The 14,813-nt window shown below is 36.4% G+C and overlaps 1 protein-coding gene across 1 annotated transcript; it reads left to right on the forward strand.

The window, feature by feature from the left end:
- Positions 1–71: 71 nt before the first annotated feature.
- slc6a16a (solute carrier family 6 member 16a) lies at positions 72–13,067 on the forward strand. Its single transcript, XM_051887887.1, is given in 13 exon segments — positions 72–766; positions 4,498–4,729; positions 4,808–4,965; positions 6,728–6,854; positions 7,738–7,913; positions 8,230–8,340; positions 8,455–8,696; positions 10,079–10,259; positions 10,396–10,597; positions 10,683–10,711; positions 10,713–10,843; positions 10,945–11,107; positions 11,497–13,067. Coding segments are annotated over 12 exon segments (2,082 nt in total). The 5' UTR covers positions 72–766; the 3' UTR covers positions 11,827–13,067.
- The last annotated feature ends 1,746 nt before the right edge of the window (positions 13,068–14,813 follow it).

Consider the following 14,813-nt stretch of genomic DNA (forward strand, 5'->3'; position numbering starts at 1 on the left):
TTAAGACTATTAGAGGTCCTACGGTAAGGCGATGGCGCCCTCGTGTGTTAAGAAAGTGAAATGGGTCTTCTATTTGGCCTCTCATATTTCTTGGCAGAAATTAGTAATGTTATGTAACTGTCACCTCTACAACCAGATGTCTCTGCTCTTCTGCTATTGTAGCAAATGCACTATCTTTACTTCTCCACAGCCTTTCTAAAGACCAGTGAGCTCTCAACGCACGTGAAGAGCAGTGCGCTTTCGCAAAATATAAACAAGAGGCGGGGCGCGAGGTGGAGCTTAGCAGTCATGCATTACCACGAATAAATCTCGTTTTGCTGCCCACATAAGCTCCCTACGTGATATAATAACAGTTTAGGCGGTTTTATACACTTCAAAAATGTTTTATCAATCAGATTATTAAAGGGACGAGTGCAGACCCCAAAAAGGGAGCTCCGCGTGTTCTGTAATGTGACACAAAGAGCTGTCAAGAAGGGGTGGGCTTCGTTACAGCGTAGGTACAACAGCTCACGAGTTGATCTCCAATGACAGAGCGCTTAACTTAAGGGTCTGGCGTTACATTTGCCTTTTACCAAAGTTGTACATTCGGAGCCCTCCAACGTGGCGATCTCTAAACCACCCCAAGAGTGGGATAAAAATATTGCAGTGAGTCTGAACGACTGGATTATTATCCGAATCGATAACGCAGAGCCTGCCAGTTTAAGATTAACGGTTTAAACAAAACAAGAAAATCTACAACAGGGCTCCCCCTGAAACGGGCTGCAAGGTAAGAGTCGAAGAATTTGTTGCTGCAAGTTTTCTTGTCATGAGCTGCAACCGAAAACTTTTCAATTGAGTTTCTGGAGTTACTTTATATGTGCACATGTTTGTTTGCTTTGGAGGTTCACCAGTTTCTATCCCAAAAAAAACAACAATAAACTAGCAAAATGTGTCCAGTTGCAGCTGAGACTTGCTTTGGCATAAAAGTTTTATCTAGGTAAATGCTTGTTGTCTTTAATACATTCAACTGCCAATATGTTTGTTTATCTGATCAATTTTGTCTAGTTCAGGTTTTACTGTTTATTTACAGTTGAATCAATGAGTGTAAATACATTGGTGGGGTGTGAAATATATTCCTGGTTGATTGGAATGGCATGTTCCTGAAATACTGTCAGCTGCTAAATTTGCACCAAGCTGGTGATGCTGCATAAATTTCAGCCAAAAATATACCTTGGGTATTTTAGTTTTGCATAAATTAGTTTACAAATAAAGCTTGTTACATTGTCAAACAATCAAGTCAAAATATAGCACAATAAAAGAAACAGACATTGACCAAAATGCAGCACAATTCAGAAAAATTTCCAAATTGTACAATTTGGAAAAACATAATGTAGGCCGATTATATTTCAAAAACATAAAGATGAGCATTTGTTGCAAAGAGAAAAACATTTTGTTTTATCATAACTTTGGACTTGTCGTTTGAGAATATGTAAAGTTGTGTTTTAGGGTAAGTTAGAGATAAGAAACACAAGTAAACTTCTGCTTCTTTCAAGGTGACATGAATATAAACAGCGCAGGTACCCACGTGGAGAGCGAGAGCATTGTTTCAACATTTCAATTAAATAATTAGCTGCTTTGACGCTCTGTAGATACTGTCTACGCGTATAGTTATGTCTTCCCATGCATAGTGTGGCATAAGTGAAATCACTGGTAAAGAGAAATAGCACAGCCAATCAAAAAACAGGTTGAGTGGGAAGGTCACTGGCACTCGTAGAAATAACAAAGAGGCAAAGAAAATCTGTTCACTTTCCCACTACTTTCAGTTTACTTTTTGTCTTTCTTTATTTTGTAATTTGACAGTTTAGCCATTCTAAACAACTACCTAGATATATGAGGACACAGAGTAAAGAGAGACAAGAGACATGTTTATTTTTCCCCTGTCACAAGATCATCATAGAGGCATTGGACACCTTGAAAACTTTCCACCTCACAAAGTCCGCCTGTCAGTCAACTAAGAACGACTAGCTGCTCCAGCTCTGACGCAGTAACACACCTCTTTCTCCTTCTCTCACACACTCTCTCACTCTCTCTTTGCTAGAGAGAGTTTTGGACATCTGTACTTTTCCACTCTCGCAGTGGAGAGCACATAGATCCCCGAGCTGGGCCCTTCCTCAGACAGTGGGCAAATACTGCTGGACCCGACTGTTTCAAGTCTGCATTTACCCACATGGCCTCTTCAGCTGTGAAACTGTATGCAGACGCATGACTTTATGTCATGCCCCAGTTCAGGGATTTTCAACCTTTTTAATGCACAAAAAGGGCCTAAAACTAACTTTTTGCAACACCTGTCAATGGTCGGTGACTTAAGAAAATTTACCAGCCAAAACTAATTTTTACCAGCCATGAAACAAAAACAGGCAGTTATGACAGTAGTCTAATCAAGTAAATAACACTGCATAATCTTCATATCCTTTTTAAAGTTCAAGAGCAGTGAGTGATTTTTTTCCCTTTGTTGTTTGGTTAAGATTAAAAACAGCATTGCTTTTCACTTTAAATTAACCAACTAAACTAGTTACTATAAAATTATTAGTAAAATATATTTGAATATAAATCAAATATATAATCAATTATATCAGTGTTTTTGTATGGTGCTATGGTATGAAATCTTTCCACATTTGCATATTATATAGAATAAAATGTTTTTCAGTTGTTATTTTAATTGTTTTTGCATCAGTTATGCAATGTCATATGTGTTTTACTTACTGTAATTTATTTTCAAACCCTTCTGTCTGGATCCCTAGCTAGAAAACAACTCAAGCTACAACTCAAAGAGCTTTTTGATTTCCAGCAATTAACTGGCCTAAAGATTCTTGTACAGGCCTGGTTGTGTGTTTCACAATCACAATGAGGGACTCTGTATGCTAAAAAAAAAAATTAATGTGAATTACAGTTTTTTTGTCAAAATTAGATTTAAACCAATGGGACTCTGGTGCTGTAGTTGATGTTGCCCTCTGTTTGCTGTTAAATATTTGGCTTGAACTGTATGCAAAGTTGCAAACATGTATTGCTTGCTAAATTAACAAGTCCAATTTTTGAAATACACACTTCCAAGTTTGTCTTTTGTCTGTGTTCAGCTGAGCTTTTTATCTCCACTGGTGAATGTCTGGATTATTTCTAAGATAAAGAGATTTAGATGTACTGTACAGTTCAGTGACAAATAAGGAGTGAAAGTTTTCACACACACACACACACACAAAAAAGTTAAATAACTCGTTTTATACTAATAAAAGAAGACATTAATAATAAATTATTAAAGTTTTTTTTAAATGCACAGAAAAGTAAGGTAATTTTTATTTATTTTTTTATTTATTTTTACCTACACTTTTAAAAATAAAGTTTTTTTTAATGGCATCGATGGTTCCATGAAGAACCTTTAACATTCTTGGAACCTTTCCATTGGACAAAAGGTTCTTTATAGTGAAAAAGGGTTCTTTAGATTATTAAAATGTTTTTCGCACTAAGAACAAATGGTTCTTTTTAGAACTGTTCACTGAAAGGTTCTTTAGGGAACCAAAAAATGGTTGCAAAACCCCCTTTTTAAGAGTGTAGTGTAACGTCCTGATGTTGAATAAAATAAATATGTGAACCTACATGGTAATAATGTAAGATAACTAATTTATTTATCTTTTCTACATTCTCTTCACTCTGGTTTTCTGTTCTCAGTGTTGTACATTCTACACCATAATCTTCTGTTTACCTTGAAGTGAGAAGAAAAGTGATAGCTGGAGGGAAGGAGGGAGATGGCAAGGTGGACTTGACTTTTTGACTTGACAAGCTCCAACTTACATAAAGAGCACAATGAAACTATTCACTTCTCTCCAGGGAAGAGGGAAAGAGTTCGAGAGAAGTAAATACAGCGAAGCGAAGAGCTAGATAAAAAGAAATAAAGGGTTAGCGGATCCCCGTGGTTTTCTGAGAATCGGGTGTACTTGTCTTCACACACACACTGTGCACATATGTTAACTCAGAAACATGTTGAACACAGGTACTTTTCTATTGTATGTCACTGTTTTAGATCTTGAAAGGAAAGTTAAAAATGAATCGATTCATCATTCACCCATGATGGTTAAAACAAGGAGCTATACTGGAAGCAGTCTTGTTATTGATAACTAAAACTTTAAAAAAATTTTTTATAAATACTAGATGAAAACTTAACTTAAACTTAAAAAATTTAAAAATGGGAAATGTTGCCTTGACAGCTAACTGAATTAAAATAAGTTGAAGTACTAAAGGAATAAAAATAAATGGAAAAATGGAACTATTAAAATAAAACATAAAAATTACAAAAGCACATTATAAAATTACTAAAATTTTAGCTAAAATTAAAACAAAGATTGGAAATATATAAAAATAAAAGATAATTGAAAATATTAATAAATACTACAACTAAAATAACACTGACTGGACTGGTTGTCTATGTTCTCCAATATTTAGTGACAAATATTGTGCCCTTTCTAGATGGAGAAGCCGCCATTGACGAATGAGGATGGGAGTGTGTTGGCCGAGAGCCGATCAGACGTGGCTTTGGTGTCGGCAGATGATGAAGTCAGGTCCGCAGGTGCTGATGGGCAGGAGGACGACAGGCCAGCGTGGGACAGTAAGCTGCAGTATGTGCTCGCCCAGGTGGGCTTTAGCGTTGGCCTGGGCAATGTCTGGAGGTTTCCCTACCTCTGCCACCAAAATGGAGGAGGTGGGTACTTTTTTGTTTATTGTAAGTGTTTGTGATATTGAATGAATGGTAATGTAATCGCACACTCTCTTTCTTCAGGTGCCTTTATGTTACTGTACGTGATGCTGTTGCTCATTATCGGGGTTCCTCTGTTCTTCATGGAGCTGGCCGCTGGGCAGAGCATCCGTCAGGGCAGCATTGGGGTCTGGAAACATATCTCGCCTCGCCTCGCAGGCATCGGCTACTCCAGCTGCATGGTAAAACACATATAAACACTCTCTGCATTATATTATTCTATTTCAATATAACATTGGGCTTATGTTCATTTATAAAACGGTTAGTTCCTGTCCTTGATTCTGATTGGTCAATAGCTGTGTTTTATTCATGATAAAACACGGCTATGACCGCTTCACCCAACGGTTCTGTGTTATACTACACAACACCCTTAGCAACCACTCTTAGCAACGTAAACTTTATGTTCTCAACTGATATTGTTCATTGAAGCTTACTGTATTATGTAGAAGAGTATTGTGAGAAAGAGATCGAGTGAGCGAGTTTATTACCTGCATTCAGATTTAGCATTTTCCTTCAGGTCAGTCCTATGTTCATAATAAAAAAATCTGTTTAAATGTCCAATGTATTATCCTGTCCTTTTAACAGCTATGGGGTTTTCCCGTGACTGACAGCACTAGTCAAAGCATTTGTCAGTTGCGTCTTGTTCCGTGTTCACAACAATTCAGTCTTTTCAGTGTAAAAGTCTTCGCTACTGACTGACTCACTCATAAAGACAGTCTTTGCTGCCATCTAATGGCGTAATAATGTAACTTCTGTTGCTGTTCACGGTCAGGGACTATTTTTTCCGGCGGAAGGAAGGCTTTTAGTAAAAGTTTAATTCATGAAAGTTGCATTGATACATATTTTTGGCTTTAATATTTGTATTGTGTGGTAACCGTTTTATAAAAGCAATAAGGTACTCTATAAGGTAAAATTTGCGTCGTCCCTAACAACGCCCTTTAGCTGTGACTTATTCATGATACAGCACAGCCTCTCGTACCTTATTGCTTACAAATATATATATATATATTCTGGAGAGGGTGTGTTTCAGGGTAGGGTTAGTGATAAGTAAGTATACGTCTGTGTTCAAGGTTTAACTTAAATAATTTTATATAGTAAAAAAAGAGTCATTGAAGACAGTTTAGTATATTTATTTTACAATGAAACATTATTTGCTTCAGCATAATTATTTTTACATAATTTAACATCATGAAGTATTGAAGGTGTAAACCTGGTTCACAGCATGGTTATTTTTATTACACGTTTTTTCTGGTGCATAGTAGACATTATAACAAAGACGGACAAAAATAGTTTGTTGACATTTTTTCAGAGATATTATTGGTGAGTTTATATTTAAAATTAGCTGAAAGGTCTCATGTTTCGTCTGGTGGTTACATGGCATGGGATTCTTTTAACTTGATTTATGAGCTTCAGCCTTCAGTTTCAACAGAAAATGTGTCTTACTCACAGGCAAAAAAGCCACAAATATTTTTGTGACTGACACATTAAAATTAGAAATTTTTGAGAAAATATTTGTGTCATGCTGTCTAGAATTGTCAAAACAGATGCGGTAGTTTTTATTTTTTAGACTGCCTTAAAAAATGTTGTTATGTGAAGTGTTTCTAAAATGTTTGCAATCCATACATACATGTTGACATATATTCTGTGTTTGTATGTGAGTAGGAGGAGTATTTCCTCACTGTATGAGTATATAAGAGGTTTTTCTGTGTGCATTTGTACATGTGTCCCTGTATGATAGCATTATCAGCTCATCAGCAAGATCAGATGGCAGAAGTTCTATAACGTTGGCATCTTACACAATATGAGTTTTTTTTTTTTTTTTTGCCTTTCAGTAATGGAGCAAGTGTTATATTAACACTGTCTATTTTTAGACTTTTTGGTGTTTAATCATACTTCAGTACAGACTTAAGAGGTCATAATATATTTTTTTTTTCTTCCCCTCAGGTTTGTTTCTTCGTGGCCCTGTACTATAATGTGATCATTGCCTGGTCTCTGTTCTATATGGGGAATTCATTCCAGTATCCATTGCCATGGGAACACTGTCCTGTCGATATGATCTCAAACCAGACAGGTATGTTGTTCACGTACGCAAAATCACTTGGAATCAATTTTTAAAGAAGTTAATACTTTTATTCACCAAGGGCACATTTCATTGATGAAAAGTGAAAGGAAAGACTTTTATATTGTTTTTTAAAAAAAAGATTTCTATTTCAAATAAATTCTTTTGAACTGTCTTTTCATCAAAGAATCCTAAAAAAAATGATGATGGTTTCCACAAAAATATTAAGCAGGACAACTTTTTTCAATGTTGTTAATAATAGTAAATGTTTCTTGAGCAGCAAATCTTCATATTAGAATTATTTCAGAAGGATCATGTGACACTGAAGACTGGAGTAATGATGCTGAAAATACAGCTTTTTATCACAGGAATTATTACGTTTAAATATATTCAAATAAAAAACAATTATTTTAAATTAAAATATTTCACAATATTACTGTTTTTGCTTTGATCAAATAAATGTAGCCTTGGTGAAAATGAGAGACTTCTTTTAAAAACATTAAAAAATCTTACCGCCTCCAAAATTTTGAACGATAATGTAAGTTTAAAAAAAATAAAATGAAGGAACAAAATGCATTAATGAAAACATCAGCCTTTAAAAACAACAGTAAAACTCATTGCATTCAAACTTGAGGTGAGGGATTTAATGTAAGAGAACATTTCGTTGTTGCCTAAGTCAGACAGATGCACAAATGAAAATTATCCTTCTTTTCAAGGATGTGAAAAAACAAAAATTGAATCATGTTTTTACTAGTGTCAAATGATTAGAGCTGAATGAGCACTCCACTAGTCAGTTACTCACGCACATCCCTCATAATTACACACTTTGTATGTTGCGTGTCTGTGATACAAAAGGTTTATGTACGGCTGTGTTGATCTCATCTTCCTGTCTTAGTGAAGGAATGTGCAGCGAGCTCTCCTACCTCATATTTCTGGTTCAGGAAGGCTCTGGATATCTCAGACTCCATAGATCAGTCGGGAGAGTTTAACCCCATCATGACCGGTTGCCTCCTTGCTGCCTGGGCTATAGTGTGTCTCGCAATGATCAAGGGCATCAAGTCTTCTGCCAAGGTACAGAATACACACACATTTGTTTTTCAATCATGGTAGGGACTTTTCTGGTACATCTTCTGTTTGTTAATTATATTTTCTATCCCCTAACCCTCACACAAACCTTTTTGCATTTCTACATTGTCAAAAAATAAATATTTTTAATTATTTATCAAGCCATTTTCTTCAGAATGTAGGGTGTTTTAATATTCTTGAAGGGACATTTTGTCCCCACGCTGTATTCAAAATTGTTGCCAAAATGTTTAAATGAAATGAATCAACATATGTTAGTGAAACCAATCAATAAAAAAAAGATTTGTCCCTTCTTTTTCTCTAGGTGATGTATTTCTCCTCCGTGTTTCCTTATGCTGTGCTGATCTGTTTTCTCATCAGAGGGCTCATGTTGGACGGGGCTATAGACGGCATCAAATATATGTTTTATCCTAAGGTGACAACAAGAGCTCACACTACTCCCATAAAGTGCAGTTCAAAGGCATGTAAAATCATGCTATATTTAAATGTGATTTTGTAATCATACAGTATTTTTCTCTGTTTGTATTAGCTGGAGATTTGGGGGGAAGTGCAGGTGTGGCGTCAGGCTGCCACACAGGTGTTTTTTGCACTGGGTTTGGGTTACGGCTCTGTGATCGCTTATTCTTCCTACAACCCTGTGCATAACAACTGCCACCGGGATGCCATCATGGTCTCTGCCATCAACTTCATGACCTCGGTATTGGCCTCTCTGGTTGTCTTTGTGGTCCTTGGTTTCAGAGCCAAGAACATTGCTCTGAATTGTGTTGCAACGTAAGTAAGAATCTGTGTTCGTTTTCCTTCTTTTTTGCTTGAAATACGATTGTATTTAAATTCTCACCATAAAGGGTTAGTTCACCCGAAAATAAAAACTCTGTCATTAAAGGGTTAGTTCACCCAAAAATGAAAATAATGTCATTTATTACTCACCCTCATGCCGTTCCATACCCGTAAGACCTTCATTCATCTTCGAAACGCAAATTAAGATATTTTTGATTAAATCCGATGGCTCAGTGAGGCCTGCATTCAAAGCAATGACATTTCCTCTCTCAAGATCCATTAATGTACTAAAAACATATTTAAATCAGTTCATGTGAGTACAGTGGTTCAATATTAATATTATAAAGCGACGAGAATATTTTTGGTGCGCCAAAAAAAATAAAAATAACGACTTATATAGTGATGGCCGATTTCAAAACACTGCTTCATGAAGCTTCGGAGCGTTATGAATCAACGTGTCGAATCCGCAGTTCGGAGCGCCAAAGTCACGTGATTTCAGCAGTTTGGCGGTTTGACACGCGATCCGAATCATGATTCGACACGCTGATTCATAACGCTCCGACGCTTCCTGAAGCAGTGTTTTGAAATCGGCCATCACTATTTAAGTCGTTATTTTGTTTTTTCGGCACACCAAAAATATTCTCATCGCTTTATAATATTAATATTGAACCACTGTACTCACATGAACTGATTTAAATATGTTTTTAGTACATTAATGGATCTTGAGAGAGGAAATGTCATTGCTGGCTATGCAGGCCTCACTGAGCCATCGGATTTCAACAAAAATATCTTTATTTGCGTTCCGAAGATGAATGAAGGTCTTACGGGTGTGGAACGACATGAGGGTGAATAATAAATTACATTATTTTCATTTTTGGGTGAACTAACCCTTTAATTATTCACCTTCATGTCGTTCCAAACCCATAAAACTTTCGTTCAGAAAGGTAGTAAAGACATCGTTAAAATAGTCCATGTGACTACAGTTGTTCAATCTTAATGTTATGAAGCGACGAGAATACTTTTTTTCGCAAAAAAACCCCACTTTATTCAACAATTTCTTCTCTTCTGTGTCAGTCTCTGACGCAGGAGCTGGCTTATAAGAGCCAATAATGAACCGTAGAACCCAGAAGAAGCGTTTACAATGTGAAAAAAAAAAAAATCTGACAGAACAATAGTGTAATTTATATAGCAATGATTTTTGTATGATGTCTAAGCTTTTCATCAATACATCCTTCTATTCATCTTCGTCATTTTTGTCCCCTAAAACTAAACTGCATATAATAAATCCAGCGAAATATTACTATAAATTATTCTATATTACATTAATATTTTTATCATTTCTTCATATTTGTATTTCAATTAATGCCACTTTGCAGTAATGTGGCCAGGATGGCAGAAATGGCAACAGCGGGTTCATCGCAGCATTGGTGGCCATGGTTCAACATGTCTGACCCCAAATCAGTGTTTCTTCATGACTACAGAGAATGGTACAGCCACTATGGAAGCCTGCTAGGGTCGAACATCACCGACTGTGACCTGGAAAGAGAAATGAGCAAGGTAGGGTAAACATATGTGTATGCGCTTCAGAGCATATTCTATTACTACTCAGTTAAATGTATTTCACTGTCATAGTGAAATTATATCTGGTTGTGAGAGTCCATCCATCCATCTATGCTGTTTTTCTTTCTCTCAGGGAGTGGAAGGCACAGGTTTGGCATTTATAGCATTTACGGAGGCGATGGCGTTGTTTCCTGCAAGTCCATTTTGGTCAGCTTTGTTCTTTCTCATGCTGCTGAATTTGGGTCTCTCCACCATGTTTGGCACCATGCAGGGGATTCTTACCCCACTCATGGACAACTTCAGAGTGCTGGGGCGCCACAAGACCATGTTGACGGGTACACTCAAATAGACGTGCTAATGCTAAAGGATATTGTGCCTTAGCTGTCACATAACTTGGCTTTATCATTGTATAACATGCAGTGTGTAGCTGTATCCTGGGCTTCTTCATTGGGCCTGCTCTTCACTCAAAGAAGTGGCAACTATTTTGTGACCATGTTTGACGATTATTCTGCAACATTACCGCTGATTGTCGTGGTCATCTTTGAAACTGTCAGCGTGGCGTGGGTTTACGGTGCTGATCGGTGAGATTAAATGTGAAATAATTGATTTATATGCTGATTTTGCTGAAGTTAATACCGCTTGTGGGACCGTTTTTTATCCTTGTTTATTTGCTGTTCTGCAGTTTCTTGGATGATGTGGAGGTGATGCTACACTGGCGCCCTCCGGTGGTTTATCGCTATTTGTGGAAGTATGTGTGCCTATTCGGTATGGTGGGGCTGCTGGCTGCTAGTCTTCTCCGCATGGTCTTCAAACGGCCCACTTACACAGCCTGGAACCACACCACGGTATTATACAAACTGAGATAACATTATGGACTAACTTATGTCTAAAAAAGGAATGATGACTGTAGATAACTTTAAAGGGAGAGTTCACACAAAAATACAAGTTTTCTCATCATTTACTCACCTTCCTGTCTTTAAAACCTGTATGACTTTTTATATATTTTGAAAAGTGTCTTGTTTTTTTTTTTTGTACATATACTAATTTTTGAAAAGTTTGGTTATCAAGGCTGCATTTATTTAATCAGTAGAAACAGTAATATTGTGAAATATTATTTGAATATATTTTAAAATGTAATTTATTCCTGTGATGACAAAGTTGAATTTTTAGCATTTTCAGTCTTCAGTGTCACATGATCCTTCAGAAATCATTCTAATATATTTCTCTCTGTCAGGGTTCTGAAGCTAGCCTCGAGTATCCTGGATGGGCTCTGATCATGCTGTCCTTGCTAATCATCATAGCATCTCTCCCGGTGCCCATTGGCTACCTGCTCTCCTTCCTCAGAGGGGGGCTGAGCCTACCAGTGGAGGTGGGTGAAGTTGAGCCTCCAAGAGAGCGATACTACAAATGCAATTCTGATGAGCCAGAGCCAAATAACCACGACTCCCCAGTGGATGAAGACAGGAATCGGCCCCGTTCCACCTTCCTTCCACTGGGTGCTGAACACTACAGGCTACTCCCGCAACAGGAAGATGGAGAGGAAGAAGACGACACTGGGGTCTAAGGGACAAAATGGAGATAAACAGGTGTTTGAGCAGAAAACGACAAGACTATTTATTCATCAGTATTGGAATTGTTTAATGGAGTGGAGGGAGACAGACTCCATTTATTCTCATTATGCTAATGAACGTTCATGAAAAATATGTGTCAATAGCGGCCCTATTTAGGAGGGACACTTTTTGCGAGTGCACCAATCATTGAATTCCTTTGTTCTTGAATCCCTACTTGTACTTGGGCTAAGTGATGTGGCTTGTACCAAAAGTGCCTCTTAATGAGTATCCACACTTAATTATATATCAGATTACAGCTTCTCTAAAGGACAGCAGTTATACTCATGCCATCTAGAATAAAACATTTTTGAATTACTAGAGTAACTTAAGTAAAATAGGGTAAAACTTTACAATAAGGTCCCATTTGTTAACATTAGTTAATGCCTCAGCTAACATTAACAATGAGCAATATATTTTTAGAGCATTTATTAACATTTGTTAACGTTAGTTAATAAAACGTCTCAGGTTATGACTGTAATCATGGTTCCCTGTGAAGGGACCCCATAGCGTCAATCCAAGGTGCAGTGTTGAAACTGTTTATATTCATGTTAGTTCACAGTGCATTAACTAATGTTAACAGATATAACTTTTTATCTTAAAAATGTATTAAAAATGGTTGAGATTAACATTAACTAAGATTAATAAATGCTGTAGATGTATTGTTCATTGTTAGTTCATGTTAACTAATGTAGTTAACTAATTTGAACAAATGAAGTGATACCAAAAAATAGATGGTGGAAGACTGTTAGAAGGTTTAAAAAAATATATCAGAATTATCCATATTACTAGAATACTAACATTTTCTGCAAAGAAAATACTATTTAGAGGTTAAAAATGTTACTTTGAGTATGAAACTATTAGCCATTAAGTTATAAGTTAGTTTTAGCCTGTAACTGGTTGTAATATCAAAAGAAAATTGTATTGTTTGTTATTACTATTATTATTATTAATAATAGAGTTATGGGAAATGTGAACAGTTATATCTAACATGAATCAAGTAAATTAATTATTTTTGTAGATTTCAGTGACAGTAAAATGCCATATATTTTTTTAGGAAAGCCACAGGTCACAAATGACCTGACTATCAACCTGATTGCACAAATATTAAAGGGTTAGTTCACCCAAAAATGAAAATTCTGTCATTTATTACTCACCCTCATGCCGTTCCACACCCGCAAGACCTTCGTTAATCTTCGAAACGCAAATTAAGATATTTTTGTTGAAATCCGATGGCTCAGTGAGGCCTGCATAGCCAGCAATGACATTTCCTCTCTCAAGATCCATAAAGGTACTAAAAACATATTTAAATCAGTTCATATGAGTACAGTGGTTCAATATTAATATTATAAAGCGACGAGAATATTTTTGGTGCGCCAAAAAAAAGTGATGGCCGATTTCAAAACACTGCTTCAGGAAGCTTCGGAGCATAATGAATCAGTGTGTCGAATCCGCAGTTCGGAGCGCCAAAGTCACGTGATTTCAGCAGTTTGGCGGTTTGACACGCGATCCGAATCATGATTCGATACGCTGATTCATTATGCTCCGAATCTTCCTGAAGCAGTGTTTTGAAATCGGCCATCACTAAATAAGTCGTTATTTTGTTTTTTATGGCGCACCAAAAATATTCTTGTCGCTTTATAATATTAATATTGAACCACTGTACTCACATGAACTGATTTAAATATGTTTTTAGTACCTTTATGGATCTTCAGAGAGGAAATGTCATTGCTTCCTGTGTAGGCCATCGGAATTAAACAAAAATATCTTAATTTGTGTTCCGAAGATCAACAAAGGTCTTACGGGTGTAAAACGGCACGAGGGTGAGTAATTAATGACAGAATTTTCATTTTTGGGTGAACTAACCCTTTAAGTTAAAGCTACTTTGTCAAAGAGGAAGCGCAATTCATAGCTAAGCATCACCCATCGGCTCCAAAAATATCTACATATATGTTTTTATTTTTTACGTTTTTACCACCCAGCAGGTAAACTAGTCCAAGGATTGCGTCATTGTGTCTTTAGCCAATGTGCTGCTTCAGGAGACATGCATGAACACTAAAGAATGAGACGTTTGCAGAATTACTGCCACACATGCTGCAATTAAAAACATAACACACAATACAATGCAATTTAAGCCATGACTCTACAATGCCAAACTATGACTGCACGGGGAGAAAAGGGTTTACACTTATATGCAATAACATTGAATTGTACTGTGATATTAGAAGAACAATGTAGAACAGATCAAATAAATGAATGCTATGTGGAGCCTCAGGTTAAGTCAGTTGTGTGAACACAAATACAGAAGGCAGCTTCATTTCATGATACTTTGATGTTTTTTTTTTTTCTTTTCCTTTTGTGTGTGTGTGTTGTGTTTGTGGGGATAAGCTCAGAATGCTTTTGGTCTGTTTCAGGCTGGCCAGAAAGATTTTAGTCTATATTTTAGACTGATCCACAAGAGAGGTTTTAGTCATAAGACTAAACATGAAAACTTTTATGCTGTTGATGATGCTTAGTTTTGTGTATATACAGCAGGGGATGTTTGCATGTTCACTTCCTTTGTGAGTATTCTCTGTGTTTGTTAACTTCTTTTGTATGACAGCATATACAGTATAGTTTGGATACTTTGAGTATGTGTGTTAAAACAAAGTTTATAATTACCATTGCAATTTTATGCCATGCTGAAGAATCACTGTATATCTAGTCTATGCCAAATAAAAAAGTTCTTTGATCATAGATGTGAGAGAACATTATTATTATTTTTTCGTTAATATTGATTTAGTTTGACAGCATGTCATAATAGAGTAACTAACGTTTTAAGTTCAATTCAAATACATTTATACAGTTTTCACAGTAAATGTTGTTCCAAAGGAACAATATACAGAGAGCTGGTCTCAGATCAGTGTTTATACAGTTTTTTTCAACTGCTTACACACATTTTCAA

Source organism: Ctenopharyngodon idella, chromosome 3, assembly GCF_019924925.1.
Source record: "Ctenopharyngodon idella isolate HZGC_01 chromosome 3, HZGC01, whole genome shotgun sequence".
Lineage (NCBI taxonomy): Eukaryota > Metazoa > Chordata > Actinopteri > Cypriniformes > Xenocyprididae > Ctenopharyngodon > Ctenopharyngodon idella.